Consider the following 13,329-nt stretch of genomic DNA (forward strand, 5'->3'; position numbering starts at 1 on the left):
TAATATCAGTAGTCATTAGGAAATTCAAATAAAAACCACAGTGAGATATTACTTTATTCCCATTAAGTAAGGAAAGTTGCTCAGTCGTGTCTCACTCTTTGCAACCCCATGGACTGTAGCCTACCAGGCTCCTCCCTCCATGGGATTCTCCAGGCAAGAGTACTGGAGTGGGTTGCCATTTCCTTCTCCAGGGGATCTTCCCAACCCAGGGATCGAACCCGGGTCTCCTGCATTCCAGGCAGACACTTTAACCTCTGAGCCACCAGGGAAGCCCAAAATGGAAAATCAGGGAAGGGGGCACCTGGATTTATTCCCATTAGGATGGCTAAAATCAAAGAGAGATAGTAACCAAAGTTAACAAGGATATGGGGAAATTGGACCCCTCATACATTGCTGGTAGAAAAATGTAAAATGGTATAGCTGCTTTGGAAAGTAGTTTGCTAGTTCCTCAAAAAGTATAACACAAGGTATAATGTGATCCAATCAATTCACTCCTCAGTTTATACCCAAGAGAAGTGAAAACATGCGTGCACACAAAAACTTGTACATGGATATTCATATCAGCATTTTTTTTAACAGCCCCAAAGTGGAAACAACCCAAATTTCCATCAGCTAAAAAATGGATAAACAAAATGTGTTCTATCCATACAATGGGATATTATTCATCAATGAAAAGGAATAAAGCACTGATACATGTTACACTGCGAATGAACTTTAAAATATTATACAAAGTTATCTCATCACAAGAAAAAAATATTTTCCCCTAATTCTTTAATGGTGTCTCTATCTGAGATGATGGATATTCACTAAAGTTATTGTGATAATCATTTCAAAATGTGCGTAAGTCAAATCATTTGGCCATACACCTTAAACTTATGCAGTTGTATACATCAACTATGGAAGCAGTGACAGATTTTATTTTGGGGGGCTCCAAAATCACTGTGGACGGGGACTACAACAATGAAATTCAAAGACACTTGTTCCTTGGAAGGAAAGCCATGAGAAACCTAGAGAGCATATTAAAAACCAGAGACATCACTTTGCTGACAAAGGTCCATATGGTCAAAGCTATGCTTTTTCCAGTAGCCATGGATGGATATGAGAGCTGGACCATAAAGAAGGCTGAGTGCTAAAGAAGTGATGCTTTCGAATTGTGGTGCTGGAGAAGACTCTTGAGAGTCCCTTGGACAGCAAGGATACCCAACCAGTCACTCCTAAAGGAAATCAACCCTGAATATTCATTGGAAGGGCTGAAGCTCAAATACTTTGGCCACCTGATGCAAAGAGCTGACTCATTAGAAAAGACCCTGATGCTGGGAAAGACTTGAAGGCAAAAGGAGAAGAGGGTGGCAGAAGATGAGATGGTTACATAGCATCATCGACTCAATGGATGTGAATCTGAGCAAACTCTGGGAGACTGTGGAGGACAGAAGAGCCTGACATGCTGCAGTCCATGGGGTCACAAACAGTTGGACATGACTTAGAGACTGAACAAGAACAAATACATCAACTGTATCTCAGTAAAACTGGAAAATCAAAAAACAAACATTATACTAAATGAAAGAAGCCTGTCACAAAAGACCACATGTTATATGTTTCCATTTATATGAAATGTCCAGAATAGGCAAATTCTAGAGACAGAAAATAGCTTAGTGATTACTAGAGGGTGGGGCAAGAGGAGAACAGTAGATGACTCCTAATGGGTACAGGTTTTCGTTCTAGAGTGATGAAGATGTTCTAAAATTAGACTATAGTGACAGTTGCACAACTGTCAATATGCTCAAAACCATTGAATTGTATACCTTAGCTGAATGTGGTATGTGAATTATATCTCAATAAGCCTGTTTATGAAAAAAGCAACTCAGTAACCTAAGAAACATGGCTAAAGACACATATACTTGAAACTGTAATCTTTAATTCTTGATGGAAATAAGTATATGGTACAGCTCTGCTGTCTTCTGAAAAAGATGTACTGCTGAGCAAACTTCTCAAGACCTGAATCAGCTATAGCTCCATTCACAACAAACACCTGACTGGAGTCATCCCTCACAGGACTGCTGGTACCAAGTTCTATTTAAACTCCAAGCATGAGGACTTCCCTGGTGTTCTAGTGGTTAGGACTCTAAGCTTTCACTGCCAGGGACCTGGGTTCAATCCCTAGTCAGGGAACTAAGATCCCACAAGACATGTAGCACAGCCAAAAATAAAATAAACTTTAAGCATGCATTCCTGTGTTTAAAATATCTCCATTTCCAGATTTGACAACCATCTGTATATTTGGTCCTTTCCTTTTAGACAGATAACAAGTATACCAGTAGTCATGTATGGATGTGAGAGTTGGACTAGAAAGAAAGCTGAGCGCTGAAGAATTGATGCTTTTGAACTGTGGTGTTGGACAAGACTCTAGAGAGTCCCTTGGACTACAGGGAGATCCAATCAGTCCATCCTAAAGGAAACCAGTCCTGAGTGTTCATCGGAAGGACTGATGTTGAAGGTGAGACTCCAATACTTTGGCCACCTGATGCGAAGAGCTGACTCATTTGAAAAGACCCTGATGCTGGGAAAGATTGAGGGCAGGAGGAGAAGGGGACGACAGAGGATGAGATGGTTGGATGGCATCACTGACTCAATGGACATGAGTTTGGGTAAACTCCGGGAGTTGGTTGATGGACAGGGAGGCCTAGCGTGCTGCAGTCCATGGGGTCGCAAAGAGTCAGACACGACTGAGTGACTGAATTGAACTGAAGTGAGTACGTGGGGAAAAGCAACATGAGTCAGTAACTAATTTCTCAAAAAAAAAAAAAACACAGCATTATTTGTCTCTGTTGGAAAGGCGAAGACTATTGGATACCATGGCAAGATGGGACAAAATGTTTAACCAGAAAGAATATGAATTAAAGACATTTTTTTTAGTAAATCACCTAACAACAACATAATTTTACACAAGCAGGGCTACCCATAGCAAAAAAAAAATTTTTTTATTTAAAAATAAAACAAAAAATCAAAGACCAGGGCAACTGCATAAGAGTTGTAGCATCCTGGCCTGACAGACAAACTTCTACGGACACTGCCAGCAACCCAGAATACACTGGGGGCTATGAAAAGTGGCTGACAATCATGTCTGCTTCACCATCATGCACATTCTACAAAAAGAAATTGAAAAAGCCAAAAGTCTTTGAATGCACATCTATCACACCACCTGAAATCACTTTATCTCTTTCCCCAGAGGAGAAATCTGCTAAGCAAAGGAGCACAGAGGCTACAACTCAAAAAAAGAGTAGCAGGGAGGCTGAGAGAGATGTTATCAGAGAGAATGATGCAGAAGCAGGCTGGACTGGCTCAGAGAGGATGGCATCCACAACACACACTACAGGCACCAGAGCCTCACGGGGGAAGAATAAATAATCACACACCATTACAAGAAATTTTGTAAATGGCCCTGTATCTTGCCTTTGATTTCTATCATCTTGCAACGTCAGAGCATGGTAATAGAAGCCTATGAACAAACCTCCATTTATGAAATACTTCCAGACTTTTCTCAGGGTGGGAACAAGAGATATCATAAGTTGTCATCACAGCAATTATAATGGTGGTGATGGTGATGATAGTGCTGATATTAACAATAACCATAAGGACCCCTAAGCACACATCTAAGCCCATCAATGGCCCATTGTTAAAGAATTCTTCAGGTTTCTCTTGAGGATCATCCAAATTAGGCAGCTTTGAATGTGATTTGGGGCCCTCATATATAGTTCTCAAGCTTCCTCTCAAAACTGTTCTAATTCATTACACCTGGTTAATACTCAGCTGCTAAAAATACAGCTTTACAATGTTTACTTCAGAATTAAAGTTTGGTTAAAGTAAATAACCTGTCTTCCATTTTTTTGGGCTTAGTTTGGAAATACCTAAATTTCACCTCTAAAAGGTCAAGAGGCTACTTTGCTTTTTTCTCCAAATCTAGTTTTAGGGAGAAAAGAAAAAAAAAAAAGATAATTACAGATATATCTGGTGTCTAAATCTGAAATGCTGAGCTTCAAAGTACTAAGTATGAAGAGAAAACATTATGAAAGCAGATTTTCCAGAGTTTGTAAAGAACATCAGCTAACGGATTTAAGTGTACACACATCCTTACTTACTAATATATGATGATTTTTTACCTCCATCCGATTCAAGTCACGGGGTTGTTGGTTTGCTGGTACTGACTCAGAATAAGAATCAAATAATGCACACTCCCACTTGGGCTTAGGAAAGGCTAAAAAGAAACAAAAAGAATACATAAGAATATATACTTTAGTCATAGGGATCATTGTTTCCTTGCAGCTTTTCTGTGCTTCATAAATAGAACAACAAAATCAGCCAGCTCCTATACTAGAGATGGCACTCATCACGCTGAGATAGTACTTCATGTTTTTACATATAAAAGCTGGTACTTCTACCATGCCTACTCTACACACAATAAAACTAAGCAACAGTGAAGTGAAGCACCTCAGTCAATGTCAAAGAGCCAGTAAATGAAGAACAGGAACTTGAACTGCTAGCAGTCCTGCTGGAGAGTCCATGCTGTCAGCATTTCAATTAAGAACACAGAAGTCATTTTCCACCTTAACCATCAGTATCACAATACTTCCGTTTTAACTATGATACTAGCAACATATTTAAATGGCAGTAACTATATGCAGAGTACATCATGAGAAACGCTGGACTGGAAGAAACACAAGCTGGAATCAAGATTGCTGGGAGAAATATCAATAACCTCAGATATGCAGATGACACCACCCTTATGGCAGAAAGTGAAGAGGAACTAAAAAGCCTGTTGATGAAAGTGAAAGAGGAGAGTGAAAAAGTTGGCTTAAAGCTCAACATTCAGAAAATGAAGATCATGGCATCTGGTCCCATCACATCATGGCAAATAGTTGGGGAAACAGTGTCAGACTTTATTTTGGGGGGCTCCCAAATCACTGCAGATGGTGACTGCAGCCATGAAATTAAAAGACGCTTACTCCTTGGAAGGAAAGTTATGACAAACCTAGACAGTATATTCAAAAGCAGAGACATTACTTTGCCAACAAAGGTCCATCTAGTGAAGGCTATGGTTTTTCCAGTGGTCATGTATGGATGTAAGAGTTGGACTGTGAAGAAACCTGAGTGGCGAGTGCTTTTGACTGTGGTGTTAGAGAAGACTCTTGAGAGTCCTTTGGACTTCAAGGAGATCCAACCAGTCCATTCTGAAGGAGATCAACCCTGGGTGTTCTTTGGAAGGAATGATGCTAAAGCTGAAGCTCCAATACTTTGGCCACCTCATACAAAGAGTTGACTCATTGGAAAAGACTCTGATGCCGGGAGGGATTGGGGACAGGAGGAGAAGGGGACGACAGAGGATGAGATGGTGGGATGGCATCACTGACTCGATGGACATGAGTTTGGGTAAACTCCGGGAGTTGGTCATGGACAGGGAGGGCTGGCGTGCTGCATTCATGGGGTCGCAAAGAGTCGGACATGACTGAGTGACTAAACTGATTGAACTGAACTGAACTATGGTGATAGTTTGCATACCATAAACATTAACTGAGGAAATACTGCATTTTAGCTATTACTATTGGAAGTAAATCGACAAGATCTTACAATGCTATGTGCTGAAGAAAATTTTATGAAATGCTCATTTCTTTTGATTAGCAGGAATAACAAAAGTAAGAGCACAAGTTCTTACTGATTTATAACAATGAAATAAGAATCACATAATGGGTGTATTCCAACATAGTAAGTTCAGAGACAGCAGTTATTTGCTGGGTAGATGAGTAGATCAGCATAAGAAAAATCATGCTACCTGGTAAGCTAACACTGAACACGCACACTATTTCTTAGAAGCAGATTCTGTTTCACCACTTTTGTCACAAAGTAAGTAAAAAAGAAATGTCTCAATAGCTAAGGAAATTGTCAATATTCCAAAGAGGAAAAGCAGACTGAGGTAGACAGTAAACAGAAGCTACAAATCCAGTTTGTCAAGACCAGCCATTAAGAAATCAGAATTTTAATGGCATGTTTTTAAAAATATTGTTAATCAAATGTTAAAACATGGACTGGTGTTGTTTTGAATCCTTTCTCACCCTCCCATCACCACCAGGGTTTGAAATGCCAACTTCCCTCTTGGTAAAGCAGTGGCCACCAAGATAGAGCTGCCACACACAGCTGAGCACAAGCACCTTAGATTGTTCCTCTGCTTCCTCTGGTCTGCATTTCACTGATAGCAGGTGGGACAAACCTTGAGCCCCAGTGATTTTTCTGACTATACCAAGTCGTCTCACCCTTTCCTTGGTGTAAAAAAAACAAACAAACAACAACAAAAAAAAACCTCAGTAAAACACGTTTCCAAGTTTGAAGTTTGTACTGTCCCTCAAGCCAGCCCCAAGAGGAGTTTTAACCAAGATAAGATTTATCTTTGTAGCTGACCAATCAGTGACCCGGCTACAATTATACACTGATGCCTTATCAAGAAGGAGTCGAGCTGCGTAGAAAGCTAACACTTTCAAAAACTACCAAGGCCATCCATTCACTGCTAAATCTCTCTCCTGCAAGTCCCCATGTCTCCTCCTCCACTGTCACTTCCCAGTGCCAGCCTCCCATGGCTGTGATCCACCCTGCCATGATCTGCTCTTCAGTTTCCACCCTTCATCCTCAAAACCTGCTCAGTTCAGCAACCAGCATGACCGTTTCAAATAGCAAATCTGACTGTGTCCCTTCCCTGCTTCAAACACATCATCACTGTCCATGATCTGTTCCCCAGCTTCCTCTATAGCCGTATCTTCAGGGCCTGGCTCTCTGCAATCCAGCCACCATGACCTGAAATTCACATGACTCCCCTGCTCCAAACTCCCTATCAGAGAGAGACACTGCAGCATAGCTGCTGTCCCCTGTGCCCAGAGCCCACTTTTCTCCCTTCTTTACCTGCAGTGCCCTTAGCTTACCCTTCACATTTAAGTGCAAACATTTAAGGAAGTCCTCCCTAAAGTCATCCATTCTCCAACTGTCTCCAAGTCCTATGATGGTAAGAACTCTCTTTTATATAGCACGCTGACCACAGAGAATAACACAGTGCCTCTGACATAGGACATAACCAGTAGGTACTTTTAACAAATTATAGGCTAAAAATCTATACCCAAATCCACCCAGTCACCTAGACATAAAAATATCCAAAAGCCCATGAGTAAGCCACCAAATAATCCAAAGTCTCCTTCCAATTCTGCCTGTTAATTTTCACTGTTGGCAGACAGCAGGGAATGAGATGCAACAATTCTTGTTTTGTTACTTTATTGAAAATAAGCTTACATATTTATGAATGCACAATGGTATCAACCAAATTTACACTCTTCACCAATGTTATTGAAGACTGGATTAATTTGTTTTAAAGACCAAATAGAGATCAATTTGAAAATTTTTGAAACAAGAGCTAAGTTTTTTAAAAATTTAAATTTGGTCTCATAAAAATGAACCCTCAAAATGAACAGGACCAGTCACATTTTTCAAAGTCTAAAAGCATAGAGAAGACCTCAATAGTTCTGGCCATTTTCTTGAATCAAACACAAAAATAAACAAGGGTGATAAACCATTTAAAAGTTAACTACTAAACCCTTCAGTTCAGTTGCTCAGTCATGTCTGACTTTTTGCAACCCCATGAATTGCAACACACCAGGCCTCCCTGTCCATCACCAACTCCCGGAGTTCACTCAAACTCATGTCCATCGAGTCGGTGATGCCATCCAGCCATCTCATCCTCTGTTGTCCCCTTCTCCTCCTGCCCCCAATCCCTCCCAGCATCACAGTCTTTTCCAATGAGTCAACTCTTCGCATGAGGTGGCCAAAGTACTGGAGTTTCAGCTTTAGCATCATTCCTTCCAAAGAAATCCCAGGGCTGATCTCCTTCAGAATGGACTGGTTGGATCTCCTTGCAGTCCAAGGGACTCTCAAGAGTCTTGTCCAACACCACACTTCAAAAGCATCAATTCTTCAGCGCTCAGCCTTCTTCACAGTCCAACTCTCACATCCATACATGACCACTGGAAAAACCATAGCCTTGACTAGAATCTTAGGATTTACCTAAAATATATTTACTATCACTATATTTGATGGGGTTTTATGAGGTCTCTCATGATTTTTGCTAGGACTATATAATTATTATTTAAGATTAATACCACAAACTGGAAATGATGGGTAATTTTTATTTAATTGAAGGGTATGTGATAGATTCTTCCATTTTTTCTATATAAATGCATGCTCCATAACAGGTCACAAACAAATTGGTATGTGGCGGAGGGGTTCAAACAAGGAGTCATGACACTTGGCCTAGGTTCCATGGTCACATAACATAAAAACAAGGAAACCACATTCATCAAAACCCCAAAATGGAAGATGGTGGAGGAATAGGACGGGGAGACCACTTTCTTCCCCACAAATTCATCAAAAGAGCATTTGAACACTGAGCAAATTCCACAAAACAACTTCTGAACACTGGCAGAGGACACCAGGCACCCAGAAAGGCAGCACATTGTCTTTGAAAGGAGGTAGGACAAAATATAAAAGACAAAAAGAGAGACAAAAAAGTTAGGGATGGAGACCCATCTCGGGGAGGGAGCCATAAAAGAGAAGTTTCCAAACACCAGGAAACCCTCTCACTGGTGGGTCTGTGGGGAGTTTTGGAATCTCAGAGGGCAACATAACTGGGAGGAAAAAATAAATATAAACCCACAGATTATGCACCTAACTGCAACTCCCAGTGGAGAAGTAGCCTAGACGTTTGCGTCTGCCACCAGCAAGCGGGGGCTGAACAGGCAGGCACGGGCTGCAGTGCTTAGGGTAAGGACTGAGCCTGAATGCTCTGAGGGCAATCTGAGGGAACTAACATGAGATAGCAACCCAAACTGTGGGATAGCCAGAGAGAGAGAAGAAAAAAAAAAAGAGGAAAGAGAGAGAGAGAACTTTCCCAGAAAAAGTTCTAACCTAAGGCACTGCCGGCCCGCTCACAAAACAAAGAACTGAGCAAATACCAGAGGAGAGCTAGCCAGCAGTGGACTGGCCCATCCCCCATCAGAGGCAGGGAGGCAGGCGGGTGCCAGCCAGAGCCGGAAGGAAAAGGGCAAACTCAGCCCCAGAGACAGCATCCTCTATCAAACTGCGAGCAGGCTCCCAGTTGCTAACCGAGTCTACCTGGGATCCTGGACGGTTGACATCCACTCATCCAGGAGGGTCGCAGCCAGAGATCAGCTCCCCAGAGGAGACACACAGCACACCTGAGACAGCGCTCCAGCTTCGCACTGGGAAACTGAGTGGCCAGGACCTGGGAGGTGATAAGATGCACGGCCCCACCTGGGGAGAGTGCACTCGCCAAGCACCTGGTCACCTGAGTTGCTCAGACCTGGGAAGGGCACAAAATGCAGGCCCAACCGAGTCTGTGCCTTTGTGGAGTACCCGAGTACCTGAACCTGAGCAGCTTAGACCTGGGAAGTGCACACAACCCAGAGTCTGCCTTAGATAGTTCGCCTGCAGAGCAACCTGGAGCCTCAGCAGTGTAGACCGGGAAAGCACACATGCTGTGAGCAGGGGCAAACACAGTGTGGCCCAAGCACTGTGAGCATTCCTCACACATGCCAGTGATATTTGTTTGCAGTGTTCCTCCCTCCCCACAGCACAGTTGAACAAATGAGCCTAAATAAATGACCACCTTCGCCCCCTTGTGTCAGGGCGGAAGTGAGATACTGAAGAGACTTGCAAACAGAGGAAGCCAAAAAAAAAAACAAAGAAAAGGAATCCGCTTTGGAAGTGACAGGTGTAACAGATTAAAACCCTGTAGTTAGCATTGGTACACTGGAAGGGATCTATAGACCTTGAGAAGAAGTAAGCTGGAGCAAGGAACTATCTGAAACTGAACTGACCCCACACTGCCCTCAACAGCTCCAGAGAAATTCTTAGATATATTTTACTATTATCATTTTTTAATTTTCTTAAATTTTTTTAGTTTTAAGTTCTTTATTATTCCTTTCATTTTCACTTTTAAAACCTATTACCTTGCAAAAAAAAGACTCTATTTTTAAAGCAAATTTCATATTTTCTTATAACTTTTGCAATTTTTTTTTAATACTGTATTTTTCAGAGTCTACCCTCTACTCTAGATTTTTAATCTTTGCTTTTTGGTATTTGTTATCAATTCTGTACCTTTAAGAATCCAATCTTCAGTAACCATTTTTACTCAGGAGTGTGATTACTGGCCTGATTGCTCTCTCCCCTTTTGACTCTTTTTCTCCCCCAGGTCACCTCTGTCTCCTCCCTCCCTCTTCTCTTCTCTACCCAACTCTGTGAATCTCTTTGGGTATTCTGGGCTGTGAAGAACACTTAGGGAACTGATCACAGGCTGGATTGATCTCTCTCCTTTTGACTCCCCCTCCTCTCCTCCTGGTCACCTCTATCTCCTTCCTCCCTCTTCTCTTCTCTGTGGAACTCCATGAACCTCTCTGAGTGTTCCAGACTGCGGAGTGCAAATAGGGCATTGATTACTGGCTAGACTGCTCTCTCCCCTTTTGATTCAACCTCTTCTCCTCCTGGTCACCTCTATCTCCCTCCTCCTTCTTCTATCAAGAAGAAGAAGACAAAAAGAAAGGCCATGAGAAAATACTCGAGGAGATAATAGTTGAAAACTTTCTTAAAATGTGGAAGGAAATAGCCACCCAAGAAACCCAGAGAGTCCCAAACAGGATAAACCCAAGGCAAAACACCCCAAGACACATATTAATCAAATTAATGAAGATCAAACACAAAGAACAAATATTATAAGCAGCAAGGGAAAAACAACAAATAACTCACAAGGGTAACCCCATAAGGATAACAGCTGATCTTTCAATAGAAACTCTTCAAGCCAGAAGGGAATGGCCTGACATACTTAAAGTGATGAACGAGAAAAACCTACAACTCAGATTACTGTACCCAGCAAGGCTCTCATTCAAATATGAAGGAGAAATCAAAAGCTTTACAGACAAGCAAAAGCTCAGAGAATTCAGCACCACCAAACCAGCTCTTCAACAAATGCTAAAGGATCTTCTCTAGATAGGAAACACAGAAAAGGTTTATAAACTCAAATCCAAAACAGCAAAGTAAATGGCAATGGGATCATACTTATCAATAATAAGCTTAAATGTAAATGGGTTGAATGCCCCAACCAAAAGACAAAGACTGGCTGAATGGATACAAAAACAAGACCCCTATATAGGCTGTCTACAAGAGACCCACCTCAAACTTAGGGACACATACAGACTGAAAGTGAAGGGCTGGAAAAAGATATTTCATGCAAATGGAGACCAAAAGAAAGCAGGAGTAGCAATACTCATATCAAATAAAATAGATTTTTATATAAAAGCCATGAAAGGAGACATAGAAGGATACTACATAATGATCAAAGGATCAATCCAAGAAGAAGATATAACAATTATAAATATATATACACCCAACATAGGAGCACTGCAGTATGTAAGGCAAATGCTAACAAGTATGAAAGGGGAAATTAACAGTAACACAATAATAGTGGGAGATTATAATACCCCACTCACACCTATGCATAGATCAACTAAACAGAAAATTAGTAAGGAAACACAAACTTTAAATGATACAATGGACCAGTTAGACCTGATTGATATCTACAGGACATTTCACCCCAAAACAATGAATTTCACCTTTTTCTCAAGTGCACACGGAACCTTCTCCAGGATAGATCACATCCTGGACCATAAATCTAGCCTTGGTAAATTCAAAAAAATTGAAATCTCAAGCATCTTTTCTGATCACAATGTGGTAAGATTAGATGTCAACTACAGGGAGAAAAAAAACTATTAAAAATATAAACATAGAGGCTAAACAACACATTTCTGAATAACCAACAAATCACAGAAGAAATCAAAAAAGAAATCAAAATATGTGTACAAATGAATGAAAATGAAAACACAACAACCCCAAACCTATGGGATTCAGTAAAAGCAGTGCTAAGGGCAAGATTCATAGCAGTACAAGCCTACCTCAAGAAACAGGAGAGAAATCAAATAAATAACCTAACTTTACACCTAACACAACTAGAAAAAGAAAAAAGTGAAGCACCCCAGGGGTTAGTAGAAGGAAAGAAATCATAAAAATTAGGGCAGAAATAAATGCAAAAGAAACAAAGGAGACCACAGCCAAAATCAACAAAGCTAAAAGCTGGTTCTTTGAGAAGATAAATAAACTAAACAAACCATTAGCCAGACTCATCAAGAAAAAAAGGGAGAAGAATCAAATCAACAAAATTAGAAATGAAAATGGAGAAATCACAACAGACAACACAGAAATACAAAGGATCGTAAGAGACTACTACCAACAACTATATGCCAATAAAATGGACAACTTGGAAGAAATGGACAAATTCTTAGAAAAGTATAACTTTCCAAAACTGAACCAGGAAGAAATAGAAAATCTTAACATATCTATCACAAGCACAGAAATCGAAACTGTAATCAGATATCTTCTAAAAAACAAAAGCCTAGGACCAGATGGCTTCACAGCTGAATTCTACCAAAAATTTAGAGAAGAGCTAACACCTATCCTACTCAAACTCTTCCAGAAAACTGCAGAGGAAGGTCAACTTTCAAACTCATTCTATGAGGCCACCATAACCCTAACACCAAAACCAGACAGTTCAGTACAGTTCAGATTAGTTCCATCACTCAGTCATGTCATACTCTTTGCAACTCCATGAACCACAGCACGCCAGGCCTCCCTGTCTGTCACCAACTCCCAGAGTCCACCCAAACCCATGTCCATAGAGTTGATGATGTCATCCAACCATCTCATCCTCTGTCATCCCCTTCTCCTCCTGCCCTCAATCTTTCCCAGCATCAGGGTCTTTTCCAATGAGTCCGCTCTTTGCATCAGGTTTGCCAAAGTATTGGAGTTTCAGCCTCAACATCAGTCCTTCCAATGAATACCCAGGACTGATCTCCTTTAGGATGGACTGGTTGGATTTCCTTGCAGTCCAAGGGACTCTCAAGAGTCTTCTCCAACACCACAGTTCAAAAGCATCAATTCTTCGACACTCAGCTTTCTTTATAAAAAACAGACAAAGGTGCCACAAAAAAAGAAAACTACAGGCCAATATCACTGATGAACATAGGTCCAAAAATCCTTAACAAAATTCTAGCAAACAGAATCCAACAACATATTAAAAAGATCATACATCATGACCAAGAGGGCTTTAACCCAGGGATGCAAGGATTCGTCAATATTCGCAAAGCAATCAATGTGACACACCACATTAACAAATTG

At 41.0% G+C, this 13,329-nt stretch overlaps 1 protein-coding gene and 1 non-coding gene across 2 annotated transcripts in view; both read right to left on the reverse strand.

Moving 5' to 3' along the window:
* The window catches only part of REPS2 (RALBP1 associated Eps domain containing 2), a 236,098-nt gene that overhangs the window by 102,268 nt on the left and 120,501 nt on the right, over positions 1 to 13,329 (reverse strand). The window contains exon 9 of the mRNA XM_068963320.1: positions 4,158 to 4,252. Coding sequence (XP_068819421.1) covers positions 4,158 to 4,252 — 95 coding nt within the window. The remainder of the gene's footprint in view (positions 1 to 4,157; positions 4,253 to 13,329) is intronic.
* Positions 198 to 269, reverse strand: TRNAS-GGA (transfer RNA serine (anticodon GGA)). Its single transcript has one exon. It is a non-coding gene; the product is annotated as a tRNA-Ser (tRNA).

Source organism: Capricornis sumatraensis, chromosome X, assembly GCF_032405125.1.
Source record: "Capricornis sumatraensis isolate serow.1 chromosome X, serow.2, whole genome shotgun sequence".
NCBI classification, from domain to species: Eukaryota; Metazoa; Chordata; class Mammalia; order Artiodactyla; family Bovidae; genus Capricornis; species Capricornis sumatraensis.